The sequence below is a fragment of the Arctopsyche grandis genome, chromosome 3, assembly GCF_051622035.1.
Source record: "Arctopsyche grandis isolate Sample6627 chromosome 3, ASM5162203v2, whole genome shotgun sequence".
In the NCBI taxonomy this organism is placed as follows: Eukaryota; Metazoa; Arthropoda; class Insecta; order Trichoptera; family Hydropsychidae; genus Arctopsyche; species Arctopsyche grandis.
This window is the reverse complement of record NC_135357.1, coordinates 200,160-215,957: the sequence shown is the minus strand read 5'-3', so window position 1 is coordinate 215,957 and position 15,798 is coordinate 200,160. Positions and strand designations below refer to the sequence as shown.

The following is a 15,798-nucleotide window of genomic DNA, read 5'->3' as shown; positions in this document are numbered from 1 at the left end:
TTACCATTTAAATGGCATTAAGATAAATTCGGTTGTGAGTTTCAGTGATCTGGGAATCTCGATTTTGGACGGCACATTGATAATATTTGCTCGAGAGTGTAAAAACGTTGGGTTTCATACTGCGTGCAAGTAAACCTTTCAAGAGTCCACTAGTGCTCCGTATCCTATATAGTAATCCCGCTAGTAAGAAGCATTCTTGAGTTTTCTTCAATTATATGGAGCCCTAGTGATAGGGTCCATTGTATGAGAATCGAAAGAGTACAGACGAGGTTTCTCAGATATACCTATGTACATGATGGTATACAGTCGCAATCCTTGGTTCTATCGTAGTGTGTACCTGTTGGGAGCACTAGGTTATAATTCCCTCGAGTCACGACGTAGACTATATTTGGGCATACATTTCTATAAATTAGTGGTTGGTTTGGTGAGCAATCCTCAAATTCTCTTGCAGAATTGAACTTCAATGTTCTCAGCCATCTCGGGTACATTAGATGTCGCAATTTGTTCTCTTCTCCTGGAGCACGTACCAATTTAATGATTTCTGTTACCAGGGATATGACAACCAGATTTCTGTCAACTTAGATTTATTCAATCTAAAATATGCTGATCTGGTTGAGGGTTTGTTCAGTTTGAGATCGAAACGTGTTCTATTATTGTATTTGTTTTATATTTATGCTCGTTTTGTTTTTTATTGTTTTATTTTATTTTCATCTTTTTACTAGCCTCTTCTTATTTCGCTTTCGATTTTTACGTCTGATTTTTTTGTTTAGCCATAGTGACGACTTGGAACTACTCTGTAATGTCACTATGGCAAATTGTAATAAATATCTAAATAAATAAATAATACATATTACTTAAATTTGGTAATAGTCGGCAAATGTGAATCTACACTATTTAATTTAGAGCCATTAAATTTGATAGGTACATATTATATATTGGTAGATACTATGTATCTTGTGGAACTATAATACAAATTTTCTGGAAAAGTTTTCGGTTAGTTTTTACACGATTTTTATGCCGCCTCTAAAAATAAAAATCCTCCAAAATTGTTATTAAATATTCAATATTATGCGCATCTCGATGCTGCGCTGCGCTTTCATGGGTTGCGGTACAGATTGAAGAGTGCAGTAATGGGAAAATATAATATATGGGGCAATCGCTCGACCGAAATTGTCGTGATTGAAGTGTCTTTTTCCAGCTAACGACTCTTGAAACGATCGCCAAATTTGAATGTTTGAAATTAACGAACCGTTTTCTTTTTCGTTTTCCGAGTGCGGAACAACAAGAGTGTTTCTTGATTGATGATGGTCGAAAATTTTTAATTTTTTTTGTTTTTTGTGAATAATCAGTAATCACTATCCGTTACCGATTCGATCAAGTGCGCGGATCATGCACCGTGTCAATATTATAATATCATATTTATTATAATACATATGTATGGATGTGTATATTTAAAGTAAGAGTAGAATATTTTCATATCAGTTTGCGATTGCGATTACTCTTCCTTAATAAGTGTACGGCGAAAGCTGCATGTATTATAAATTTTCGGCCAAGTAACGCAATTCACAAACACGTGTATTTACAGACTTGAAATAATTGCACGTATGGTTTTTATGACACGACGAGAAAGTTACGAACAATGCGTTAACCCTTTGACGGCCTCTTCTATAATTTATCAAGTGTCTCCAAGACGTTGTTTGACACCTCATTAATTAATTTGCTTTTGTGAAGTAATAGGTACATGGGTATATACTTATATGTAGAAGTACGATCCGTAGAAATATGAGTGGAGCTATGCATAAATGGCCTAACCCTACACTATTGTTATTCAATTAGTCAACTACGTCCATATTCAACTTTTACATATTTTTATATTGCATTATACAGATACAGTACTGAATTCATCGATATATTTTGTGTATATATAATATCATCTACATAACTTACCAATCGAGGCCCATCGATCACGAATATGAAATGCCGAACACGAAGTTTCATCTTAAATACAGGATGTTTAGGTACAATGTACATTGTACATATATATATATATATATTTTTTTTTTTCTAACTGTCTAGATTATTTTTAACGTCGCCTTCAAACATTTATTTACCTATACATATCTTGGGTTTGATGTATTAAATCCTAGTTTTTGGGTTATATTGCACAGTGCATTGAACTTGGCAGATTTGAACTCTCAAAGACTAAAACTTCAACCTTCCCAAGGAATGCGCTCTCGCATTTATCTCAATTCCAATGTAATACTATGCGCATACGAAGTTGACAGGTGCAGTTTCCATTTTAGGTTCAGACATGCGGATAAAAGCAAACTGACATTGGATTTGCTGTCGTATCGATTTTCGAAATCGTACGTGTTTAGACTGCTCAGTTTTGGGAATTGGAACGTTTTGGAAATTGCCGTATGCTAGAAGAGTTGTTTCGCTTATCAACGAGTGGTTGTGCCTTGGCCTAGTTGGACTCTTCGTTGTTTTTATCTTATTTTTTACAATTTTGGTCTTTCTTTGTTTCAGATAAAGTTGGAAACAGTCTTGGGCCTTACCGTTACCAGCAATGCGGCGTTGGACGTCGATCCCAACTCTGAAGTGGTTGCCTACCCAGCAGGGTAAGATTTCTGTTCAATTTCGTATTATTAGCCAGTGCTATGGGTAACGTTGACTTATGAAAATCTAATAGCTAGATGTTGCCAAAAAGATGCTGGGCTAGGACTAGCTCTGAGATTACTGTAGGCTAGTGATTCTTAAAACATGGTTTCCCAAGCAAATTCTTATCATTCGAGCATAATGTGTACATGTTTGTGTGTGCTCAAACCCTATACTTTTGAGTTAGGAAGGCTTTGGGAGGCCAGTTTGACTGAGTTGGGTCAAACGGTTTAATAACAAGGGAATACAGGTTTTGAAATTTAGGTAATGTGTATTTTAGGGATCGTTTCAATAATTTTACAATGCAGCGCGTATCAAACCGTTACGTCGAATATGTAGGTCATGGTCAACGTCTGACTTTGACAGAATAAATAATTATATATTGCCAGCGACAGAACGCATCTTGTCGAAATCGAGCTATTCAATTACGCGATAATTGGAATGATTAAAATATTGTTATATTGCGAATCTTAGAGGAAGGAAATATTTACAATAGTTACACAGTGTGGCGATGTTAGCTAACTGTTAACGTTTCTTGCACATGGGGCTTGCGGGGCTGCAGACCTCCCAATGTGGTTATGCTATTTTTGTTTGCATTAATATAAAATTTATTTATTTATTTACAAAATATTAAAAAAAAGTGAACAATACGTTTAATATAGTAACCATTAACTTGAAAAAATGTAATTATAAAAGTAAATTTCTTTGAAATAAGTCATTAAGAATACTAAAATATTTAAATGAGAATTCTTAAGCCTATTATAAGTTTGGTACAAATATTTCCAGCAATGGAAAAAACTTTCAGTTTCGATGGAAGTTTGTTCTGTAGTTAAAAGCACGAAAACAATTTTTCCTCCGGCCACCATGTATATTTTCATTTATTTTTTCAAGTCGAGGCTTTTTTTTAATTTAAGTTATTAACTCTTCATTCATTGTCAAACACACAATTGTCCCATCTGCATCCGAATCTAAAAGAGTTTCTTCCATTGTGGAATCGTCAATACAAGGAGGATTCACTTGCTTCATAATAGTTTCAGTGTTGGATACGCCTTTACTCCAACATTTAAAGATCGTTTTAATTCCCAGGTTTGGCAGGAGATGAAAATTTACGGGATACGTGGCATCAAAAATTCCGTGAATTCCCGGAAATTTCTACACGAACTCATAACAGAAAGGGACAGAATTTCAAATATGTATGAACATTCATTGCCTTAATGTTGTGACATACGTAACTCTTTGTATAAAAAATTTACTTTGACCCTTTTTGAACTGAAATGAAAAAAAAAATTAATCGGCAACTTCCGGTTTGTGAATCGAATCGAATCACAACTTTTTTTTATTGAATTCACGCTACGGCGATTCGGTGACAGTGCACCACTGCGGAACCGAATTTGGTCAAGTTGGGTTAGGTTAGGTTAAGTTATATTGTGAATGGAGCAGTTGAAGCGTTAACCCTTTGACTGCCGTGCGTGCGTTGCCAAGTTCCAGCAAATTGACTTATCACTCGCTAGTGCAGTGTGTGACGACGAAGGAAACACACCGTGACCCAACGATTATAGTCCCATCACGCGATCTGATTATAATAAAAACCCAAGTTAATTATTTCTTAATTTCTGACGACGGATTGTGGGAAAAAAACTACTCAAGGATCACAATATCGATGGTACCCAAGGACACACAACTACATACGATTGTATGTACGTAGCAGTATATATATATATATATATATATATATATATATATATATATATATATATATATATATATATATATATATATATATATATATATATAATATTTAAATGAATCAATAGGTTTAAAAAACAAATAGGATACAAACTTTACAGTTCTTTAGTTCAATAACTTGTTTACCATAAGAGAATATGCATCTCCGTCTTCATTATTCTCCGCCGAATATGTCAATCATATTATTTATTTAACGTTTTTGACCATTGTGGCATTACAGGAAGAACCTAATGCGCCACAATGGCCTACATAATAAAAGAAGAGAGGGAGAAAATAGAAAAAAGTATTAATATATAGAACTAAAAATTAAGATACAAAAAAAAAAAGTAAAAAATAATACAGCATTTAACACAATCATAAAAAACTTAAAGTAATAATTAAAATACAAATAATAGGCTGCACCTGCAGCCTGTTCCGATAAATAAGAACAAGCTACAAATACAAAACGTCCCTGCGAGGCCCAAATGGAAGAGAGTAGATTAAGATTCCACAAATACATACATCACATTCAAATTAAGAGAACAATGATGAGCGTAGGTTACCAGAAAAATATGTTAAAATAATATCCGATAATCTACGCTCACTTAGGTGGAAAATATCGCATTCAGGCACGGCACCAACGATTCCATTGAGAAGTCGAATAGCTCTTGGAATAGGAGCCACTCGAAAAAGAACTGTGCAAGTAGGAGGTACAACCATCAACATATATCCATATAATAATGTTCCACGATAGAGTCAAAACTTTAGCATTCAACATTCCATTTCTCGTTCAGAGCAGATTCAACAATGAAAAGGAAGTTGGGGCGTTTGTTATTATTATATCAGGACAGGTGGTTAGTGGCTCGTAGTTTGTGGTTCGTCGACCTGGCGATCAATTTTGGGTGTGTTCACTGCATTGTGTTTTAGTGCGGGGAGAGTGGATGGATAGTCTAATATGAAGAAGAAATAAAAAAAATGGAATGGAATGGAAGGGTGAGTCATCATAAACTAGCATTAGTTATAATGGAATCAATATTCAAAACCAACACACCCTGTCCTGCGCCAACAACCTCTCTACTCTTCCATTGTGCTGGACAATATATAATATGTACAAATGATATAATATTATATTACAGATCCTCCACTCGCACTTATATCAATTCAATCGCTGTAAAGGGACGTAAGTGACGTTGGTTCGATCGAATCAAACATTACATATGTACATATGTATGTATAGTCCTCGTAAGGGGAATTTTCATACATATATCTATTTATTTATTGAAAAATCAACTAAATTCATATAAACAAAGAATACATATAACAAAATAACATCCGAGCCCAATAATATATTTTTACAAAATACATAATATATCTAGTATCTATGTACATACATATAGACAAACAAATGAGAAAGAAAAGAATAAAAACTAAAATATAACTAAATAGGACAACGCATAATTAAACATAAAGTTATTTAATATAATTGGAAAAAGAATATAAAATAGAAATGGATCAATCAGTCAAGACTTACATATGTCAAGTCCTTATGGCAGTCTTGAATTGATGTAAGGAAATACCGAATGACCAACCTCATTCAGCTCCCCGTTAAGCATACGATAAACACGCTGTAGACAGGAATATTTTAGGGAATTGATTTTGAATATATTAAATACTACGTGTCGTAGTGCCCTTTCAGTACTACTATATGTTGTCAGGGCCATAACAAATTTCAAAAGATATCTTATAGATATACATATTTTTAATATGCGAAAAATCTATCTATAAAAATCTATTAGAAAAATACCTATATGTTGGTTCTTATTTTTTAAAAGATTTTATCCCAGTACCCCCCCACCCTCTCGGGGGCCCTGTATGTTGTATGTATATAGTACATACATACATATGTGTGTACATATTTCAATTCTACATCAATTGTGTTGTATGTACGCACAATACATAACAAATTATTATACGACGCATTTCACGTATCAACGTACAGTACTTTAATGTTGTTTTTTCGTTGCGAATACATATTTTTTTAATATATTATTAAACACTTCAGGCTATTTAAATGTAAATTCATTTTCAATACAATTTGTGCTGTTTAATACAAACACATTTTCATAAATTTAAATTAGGAAGATGGCGCATTATAATATTTTTCAATGTTTGGATTGCGATGTTGATATTTTTAATGACACGTTTTGCTGATTACTAATCAAATAACTGTCCAGAGTTGTCTTAATTATTTTGCGTACACATGTGTGTACATATATGTGTACATACATAAACATTATGTATGTAATATTTTCTTGATAGAATAGAAAGGAAAATCGATATAAATATTGTATCGGAATGAATTTGTTATGGAATCACATTTCGTTTATTTCATGCTTGAATAGGCATTGTAGAGTGAAGGGAAATAAATATAAACGTATTGTATTATAAATATGTACGTATTGTATTATATATCACTGAACAATAAAAAATGCAAGTCGAATAACTTTTGTTATATCGACTGAAATTTGAGGTTCCGCAATTGAAAAAAATACATTTTTTAAAATGTTACGCCGCATCAAATCTCTAATTTTTGTAGTATTTTTGTCGTAGCGAGCGACAAATCCTTCGACTTTGTCCTGAGAGTCTTTTGACGAACAAGAAATTATTTCGTCAAATTAAAGTTCGATATCTTTCTAGTGATTGTGATAAAGCTAAACGTTCAGTTCATTGTTTAATAATAAAAACTATTTGTGAATAAAAGCCTTATCATTTGGCAGATAAATTACTCTCTACTATGAAACAGTTACGCCAGAAAATAGCTAGAGATTTGCATGTAGAAAAAATATTCCGTCAATGCACTGCATTAAATATAGGATGTGGCTATTTGCAGGTACTATATCTGCGAATTATTGGCTATTTGCAGGTACTATATCTGCGACAGGCGCAAAGCCTTCTGCGCATGCGCGTGAACTGTCACTGTCAGCGTGTTTACTGTTAAAATTTTGTTTTAAACCTTTTAAAATTTAGTTCGAACTCGTAAAGTGACGTAGAGTAAAACATATAATCCAATTGTTAGAAAATTATTATCATATAAAACGTATAATACCCACATACGAATATTATACAAGCCGCGAACTGGCTAAATGATAACGTTAATAACGTGCGAAAATTATTTGCCTCATGTAGGTATAATGAACGATTGATTATTCAAGTCTAGCATACATTAAATGTAAGAAATTATAATCCGATTATAAGTTCACACGCACGCGCAGAAGGCTTAGTGTCTGTCGCAGATATAGTACCTGCAAATAGCCAATAATTCGCAGATATAGTACCTGGAAATAGCCACAACCTTAAATATACGGTAGATCATTTACCATTGTATTGTAATATATGTGCTTACATACGTACATATATACATACATAGATATGCGGATATGAGTGAATATTCAATATTTATTCACTGCGATTCATGGTATGTAATTGTTATTTTGGATTCGGTAAGTGAAGAAGATCGGTTAGATATACATATGTAATATGTTCAAAGAAGCGACTTGTCTCAAGGCGTCACATGTCGAATGATTGATACACATATGTACATATGTATGTACAGTCAAACAGATCCACGTGTCACACTAGGATGGACATGATTATTATTATTGAGATTGAGATTTCTCCAGTTGGTTCTATTCGAGATATTCCAAGAATTTGCACATCAAGAAATTTCAATATTATTACGTTATTCGAAACGGCATGCAAATTGCTCACTCTACATAGCGTGTATGGCTAACCAATGCTTATCATTTTTTTTTAGGTATACATAATATGTATATTTTTGTTATTCAATTATTAAATTTTATATTTATGGCTACTTACTATTTAATTTCTTTCATTATATAGTAGACCATGAAATTTGGCATTTCCTGACTGATTTTTACTGGTTGGCCAGCTAAAATTCAATTGATTTTAGTTGATATATGTATGTATTTTCTATTTATTTTTGTCTCCTTTTGCGTTTTTAAATTTGGTACATACATATGTACATGTTTGTAAGTGTATAATTTAAATTTATTATTTGTGTTTATCTGGTCATGGCGACGAACCTATGTATTCACGATGACCTAATTCGTAAACAAATAATACGTATCTCTTTTGGAAACTTTTCAATATGAATATAAATATTATAAAAGCATAGTGAAATGACACATTTAAAGATCGTTAATTTGAATACTATTTTTATATTATAAAAATTCAACATTTGTATAAGAAAGCCTTGTGTAGAATATGAGCTCAATGGTAGTAGAAGAGTATCTTCAAAAGTCATACAGTTATTCATATCTTCATCTAAGTTGTGTTATTAAAATATAATATTTATCACGTTTTTATTTCTACTGTATATAAAAATGTATCATCATAAGGAACAGATCGTTGAGATCGATACTCAAAAATGTGTGGTCAAATGTCGGTATATAACATGATCCATTCCAGATATAATGTTTTCGACCATTGTGGCGCGTTAGGGACTCCTGTAATGCCACAATGGTCCAAACATAAATAAATGAATACAAATTAGTCAAATGAGCGCAGGACAATATATGTATATGTATTAGGGGTACCGGAAAGAAATCCATTTTTTTTGCAGATCAACTTAAATATTCAGTTTTTCATTTTTTTTTGCACATTTTACTCCAAAATATAATCTCCTCTAATTTTCATGACTCTTTACCATCTTTTTGTCGATATTTCAATCCTTTTCTTGAAAAATCTTGCCAGTTTTGAATTAATAAATGTTAATAGTTGGTTTACCACATCACTCACGCTGTTGAATTTTTTTCTTCTTAATGTGGCCTCCATGGAACTAAATAGGTAATAGTAAGAAGGAGCGAGGTTTGGTAAATAAAAAACCATATTATGGTTTGAGGTATAAAAAGAATAGCGTTTTTCCCTGAAAAATGGAAAAAAACCACGTGTTCCATCACTCTTCTTTTTCGTGCGTGCAGGACAAAAACCATTGTTTGTTTTTCCGATCCTTTAAAATGTTCCTATATTCTCTGTGATAGTTCTGTGGTAATTTATAAGTTTCTGTGATAGTTCTATAATTCGATAATTTTTTGTGGTTATTAAAAACATAGAGTAAAAATGGATTTCTTTCCGGTACCCCTAATATATAGGACAGTATAGCCATTGAAAATTTACCATGACATTTTTCGTCGAACAGATGGCGAACATGATTTTTTACGATAATTTTATTAATTTTATTAAACTTTATCTAAAATAAATTTTATTCTGCCATAATTTGCCGCGTGTAGGAACTGTCTTACCTGCTTATGCCTTCGGGACGTCACTGGGTGTTTCATAGATATTTTGTGAAAAAACCTTCGGCTTCGAAGGTGATGGTTGTTCGGAAACTTCGACTTTTTTATAATACATACGTATGTATGTATATTTTGGTACGGTGATTTTGGATGACGAATTGACCGTGGCAGTTCGGGTGCATCTCTTAGTTTTTAAACAGAGCGTGAACAAGTTTGCATCTCGAGCGTTTGGGCCAAAAACGATTTTAGATAAATTAAAAAACGAAAACCAAACTCAGCCGAGTCGAACTACACATTTTCATAACATGTACATAAATAGTATGTAAATTCATCTGTAGTTTATATGTGGGGCGACCTTGCGAATGTCGCATTGCTAAATCAACAAACGTCACGAGTAGTTGTGCGGCTTACATATGTACGTACGACAACGTTTACTTAGACTTACTGCATATGCGAAATACATACATACATATGTTACTAAACGCCAGCCTATCTTTGCGGATCGTATTTGCCGTGTAGATTTCTCGTTCGAAAGATTCAAGTTGTTTGGGCTCATACTGCCAACTTCCCCTGACACTTTTGGACCACTGGAACTTATTCCGGGCCTTAGGTCAATCTTATATGAGTCCACTTGGTCCTTCATTCTATGTAGTTATGTAAGATGGTACATGCATACATGGTAGATATGTACATACATATGTAGGTTCAGCATCTTTGGATAAGTGTGGTGTTTTAATTCATCACTGAAAAAAGTTACAAACTTGTTATTAGTAACAATATTGTGTAGAATTTGGTTAGATTTTTTTATTACATTTGGGTTCGATTTTGAATTTGAATTAAATAATGATCTAATAAACAATGCATTTAACTTTCTCATCTAATTCAGTTTAGAAAAGATAGTCACTAAATTATCGAAATGCTAAAGGAAGTAACGACAATTCTCATGATATGCACCTTTTCGGCTGTCTGCCACACTGATCATAACATTTTTATTTGGTTGTGGCTATTTGCAGGTACTATATCTGCGAATTATCGGCTATTTGCAGGTACTATATCTGCGAATTATTGGCTATTTGCAGGTACTATATTTGCGTCAGGCGCAAAGCCTTCTGCGCATGCGCGTGAACTGTCACTGTCAGCGTGTTTACTGTTAAAATTTTGTTTTAAACCTCTTAAAATTTAGTTCGAACTCGTAAAGTGACGAAGAGTAAAAAATATAATCCAAATTAGTTAATATTGTTAATCGTTAGAAAATTATTATCATATACAACGTATAATACCTACATACATACAAGTACAAGCCGCGAACTAGCTAAATGATATAAATCTATTATAATAACGTGCGAAATTTATTTGCCTCATGTAGGTATAATGAACGATTGATTAAACAAGTCTAGCATACATTAAATGTAAGAAATTATAAGCGAACTGTAAGTTCACGCGCATGCACAGAAGGCTTTGCGTCTGTCGCAGATATAGTACCTGCAAATAGCCAATGATTCGCAGATATAGTTCCTGCAAATAGCCAATAATTCGCAGATATATTACCTGCAAATAGCCACAACCTTTTTATTTTGCTCGTCTGATTACATATGTATTTTATTTCGTCTTAACGTAGTCTAGATAACTATGATACATACTTACTATGAATATCATAAGTTTCAGATGAAATTATACAAATTGTGTCGTGCTATATATTATATTAGTCGCAGACGAACACGCTTTCTAAAGATTAAACGTCACTTTGTCGCGGTCGGTGCCTTTGCTGACTTTTTCCACGTGAGCGAAGAAGACGTGCTCTCGTTGTCGCTGCCGGTGTTTGCTTTTGTGCATCCTTTTACTTTCGAAAAAATAAAAACATCAATTGCACTCTTATCTTATGTTAAAAAACGCTGCATCTTGTTTTCAGATGTACGGTGGTGTTGTACAATACGAAGAAGAACCGCCAGAGTCACATCCTCAGCACGTCGCGCAAGACCATCACGTGCGTGGCATTTTCGGGAGACGGGAGGTATCTGGCTACCGGAGAATGTGGACATGCTCCATGTGTCAGGATATGGGACTTGCAGTATGATCCGCAAGTGCCTGGGGCGACAGGCCCGCAGGTCGCTGAGTTTCCATCCCACAAATACGGAGTTAATTGTGTGGTATGTAACACGAAATTGAACATTATGTATTACATACATACATATGTGTGGAATTAAGTCATGGAAATAATATCATGTGCAAATAAATGAAAATTTTTCATTTCAGTCGTTTTCAGTCAATTCTAAATACCTCGTGTCGGTCGGATCCCAACATGACATGATTGTCAACGTTTGGGAATGGAGAGCAGGTCTCAAGTTTGCATCAAATAAAGTATCGTCGAAAGTGCGAGCAGTTAGTTTTAACGAGAGCGGGGACCACTTTGTCACCGTCGGAAACCGGCATGTGAAGTTTTGGTACCTCCAATACTCCAGAAGTACAAAGGTATGCGTTTATTCTTGTTATTATTGAATGTAGGTATATGTATCTAATTAAATCAGTATTTTTAAATTTGGTCGTCGCACGAGTATTAAGTATATGTATTTTTATTAATGAAATGTTTTATTTGCAGTACAAAGAACCAGTGCCGCTTATGGGTCGATCGGCAATATTAGGCGAACTCCGCAATAACGACTTCTGTGATGTTGCGTGCGGCCGAGGATCGTGTGCTGATTCAACATATGCCATAACTAAAGGAGGTCTCCTTTGTGAATTCAATAATCGTAGATTGCTCGATAAATGGGTAGAACTTAGGGTAATATAAATATTTAAATTTATCTATTATATGTAAAATATGTACGTGGGTACAATGAATTCTAATTGCTACTTTTTTTGTGTGCGTTTTAGACTCCTTCTGCAAACTGCATGTCTTTAGGTACGAATTTCATATTTGTCGGATGCGCCGATGGAATCGTACGATGTTTTAGCCCGTCCACTTTACAATTTGTTACGACTCTTCCTAGAACGCACTATTTAGGAGTCGACGTCAGTCAAGGTTTAAATATAAGGTGAAATATCCACAATATGCACTTCTTAAGGTTAGGTTAAGTCAGATAAATCAATTTAAATGTGGGATTAAATTACATACATAGTTAGGATGGAGACCACAGTAATAAATAGTATGTCATTTGGATGTAAAAGTTCAAAATATATGCATACATGTACTATTTACATGATAGGTATGAATAAATGAACAAAAGCACTGTTTTCAAATTTCAAAACTCAAATGTTCAACTACTTATTATGTACCAGCCAAACTCTGAAATTTCTAAGATGCTGAAAAGTATCATTGTTCTATAAGATATCAATTTTTTAGTTTAGTTATTTGACATACATATGTGTGAAAAAAATGAAAGTGTTTATTATACATATTATATGTACATTTAAATTTGCAGTCATATGTTTACACATCCGACCGGAGCCAAATATCCCGATACCATTGCATTAACTTACGATGAGAAAAACCAAAAACTCACATGTGTATATAACGATCATAGTCTGTACGTTTGGGACGTTAGAGATATAAAACGGGTAAGCTTATAACCTACATATGTATGTACATAGACAGTACATACCATATTTGATGGAGATGGATGTAATTATGACGACATTAATTTCTAGGTAGGCAAATCGCACTCTTCGCTTTATCACACTGCATGCATTTGGGGCGTTGAAGTTGCGCCTGAAATTAACGATAATGATGAAAGTACGCTGCCACCTGGAAGTTTTCTTACATGTTCGAGCGATGATACCGTCAGAGTGTGGACGCTGCCCAGTAGCGGCTCATCGCAAACTAATATTTACAGTGAAGTAAGTATCAATTTCATCAATAATTATATATATATATATATATATGTACATATGTATACCTTACATGGTCAATACCTTATATATTGACCGTGTGTGGTTAAGATATTGATGGTTTGACGTGTTAAACACAGATAGAAACAGTGGTGTAGTGCTGAACCCATACATATGTACATACATAAATATATCAGTTTTTGACTTTTAATTCACGAATTAAAAAATGTTTCGTCAAGTGATTGCTATGTACACACATATGTAGGTACGAAAAACGTATAATGAAAGCGTTAAATTGATGTAAAAGTTTCATGAAAGATTTAAAAACAAATTTAAAATATTTTTCCTTCCACGGGACATGTATGTACATTTACATCTAATATATAATTTCGAAAGAGACTGGGTATGTAACCTTCGTTCGTTGTTTCGTAAATCCGTGACGACATCGAACAATTGATTCGATTTTTTTCGATTCAAAGGATTTGAAGTCCCCGGGGGCGAAGCCCTAAAGGGCAAAGCCTCCGGGGACTGCTGGGGGCGACAGCGCCGATGGCGAAGGCACCTTTGCACCAGAGGCGAAAGCTCTGGGGGGGCCGCTGGATTCTGGTATACATATAATTTCGAAAGAGAGTTTGTTCGTGACAGTCAATTTAATAAAAAAAATTAATTTATAGAAAATAAAACTACCCAAATAAATTTAATAAAATGTTTATTATTCGATTTGTCATGTTTAAGCGGTTTATATTACAAATACCGAGCGAAGCTGGGTAATACAGCTAGTATACTACATATATATATATTTATTCATATTTTTCAACGTTTTTACAATGCGAGGGGCAGGTCAATATCGAAAAATTATATTTTGCTGGATTAATTTAATATGATGCAAAATTTCAGGAACTGCATAGAATATTGTACATGGATCCCGAAATGACATATTTAAAGAACGTCGATTTGTCGTCGGCTGGAGAAAAAGACAAACCTGTGTCATATGATGGAAAGAATGGTGTTAGGTATATTATTTTGATCATAAAACATTTTTATCTTGAAGCACACTCACTTACATACAATATTATATTTGTGATCTAATTGTAGATGTATAAGAATATCTGGAGACGGCCAGCATTTAGCTTCCGGCGATCGGGCTGGCAATGTCAGAATACACGACCTCAACACTTTATCTGAGGTATTCCGAATAGAAGCTCACAATGCTGAAGTCCTTTGCTTGGAATACTGTGGTGGCGCTAATAACGCTAACGGAAAAAGACTGCTGGCTTCGGCATCGAGAGATAGACTCATTCACGTGTTTGACGTTGATGAAGTAAAACTCATTTCAATTCACTTTAAATACAGTTTGTTTTTTCATGTGTATGCTATTTATTTGTTTATTTTTATTTACTTAGGGATATAGTTTAATGCAAACATTGGAAGACCATTCTGCTTCAATTACGGCAGTTAGATTTTTATCCAACGATCCATCAAACCTGCAAATGGTATCATGCGGAGCTGATAAAACTATTCTTTTTCGTCCTCTTGTCGAAGTAAGTATACTTTAATTTTAAAAGCCGATTATTTCGATTGACACGTACATTTTATTAGAGACATAGATCTCTATCAACTTAATATGATATCAAGAGAATCGTTGAAGTTAGTGTCCCTGCATATTGCGTCAAATATGACACACTTTCTTTTTTCCATTCTTTGATTTTACGATATTTTTGAAGTTAAACCCTTTTATTGCATCACCTACATATGTTGTATATTATTTGAGTTACATTTGTTTGAACTTGGTTGATTTCAGGCATCGGAAAACGGTGGTAATAGTCAATTCATACGTGGCCATAATTGTGTGGCTCGTAGCACTCTCTATGATATGGAAGTGGATTCCGGGGGAAGACATGTGCTGGTAGCATGTCAGGATCGCGGAGTACGCGTTTACAGCACGCGCACCGGTCGACACACCAAGACGTTCCGAGGCAGCGTTGGAGACGATGGAAGTCTGATAAAGGTATTGCGCGTTACATACATACTACATACATATATGTTCGTGTCAGAGTAGTGTTGATATCGATATTATCATTGTAGATGGTGCTGGATAGAACGGGAATATATGTAGCTACATCGTGCACGAACAAGAGTCTGTGCGTGTACGATTATTACTCTGGAGAGTGCATGGCGACTATGTATGGACACTCTGAGGTTGTCACCGGTCTGAGGTACTGACTTTTATCAAGTTTTTGCTTTTTTTTTTCAATACAATTTTTATCTTACATAT

General features: G+C 34.1%; 1 protein-coding gene across 1 annotated transcript in view; it reads left to right on the top strand.

Annotated features, from left to right (window-relative positions):
• Wdr62 (WD repeat domain 62) overlaps nucleotides 1-15,798 on the top strand; it is a 103,231-nt gene that overhangs the window by 73,659 nt on the left and 13,774 nt on the right. The window contains exons 5-16 of the mRNA XM_077426956.1: nucleotides 2,530-2,621; nucleotides 11,608-11,845; nucleotides 11,952-12,167; nucleotides 12,295-12,477; nucleotides 12,570-12,730; nucleotides 13,118-13,253; nucleotides 13,344-13,532; nucleotides 14,421-14,536; nucleotides 14,619-14,844; nucleotides 14,927-15,064; nucleotides 15,325-15,531; nucleotides 15,609-15,739. Of these exons, the coding sequence (XP_077283082.1) occupies nucleotides 2,530-2,621; nucleotides 11,608-11,845; nucleotides 11,952-12,167; nucleotides 12,295-12,477; nucleotides 12,570-12,730; nucleotides 13,118-13,253; nucleotides 13,344-13,532; nucleotides 14,421-14,536; nucleotides 14,619-14,844; nucleotides 14,927-15,064; nucleotides 15,325-15,531; nucleotides 15,609-15,739 (2,033 nt within the window). The remainder of the gene's footprint in view (nucleotides 1-2,529; nucleotides 2,622-11,607; nucleotides 11,846-11,951; nucleotides 12,168-12,294; nucleotides 12,478-12,569; nucleotides 12,731-13,117; nucleotides 13,254-13,343; nucleotides 13,533-14,420; nucleotides 14,537-14,618; nucleotides 14,845-14,926; nucleotides 15,065-15,324; nucleotides 15,532-15,608; nucleotides 15,740-15,798) is intronic.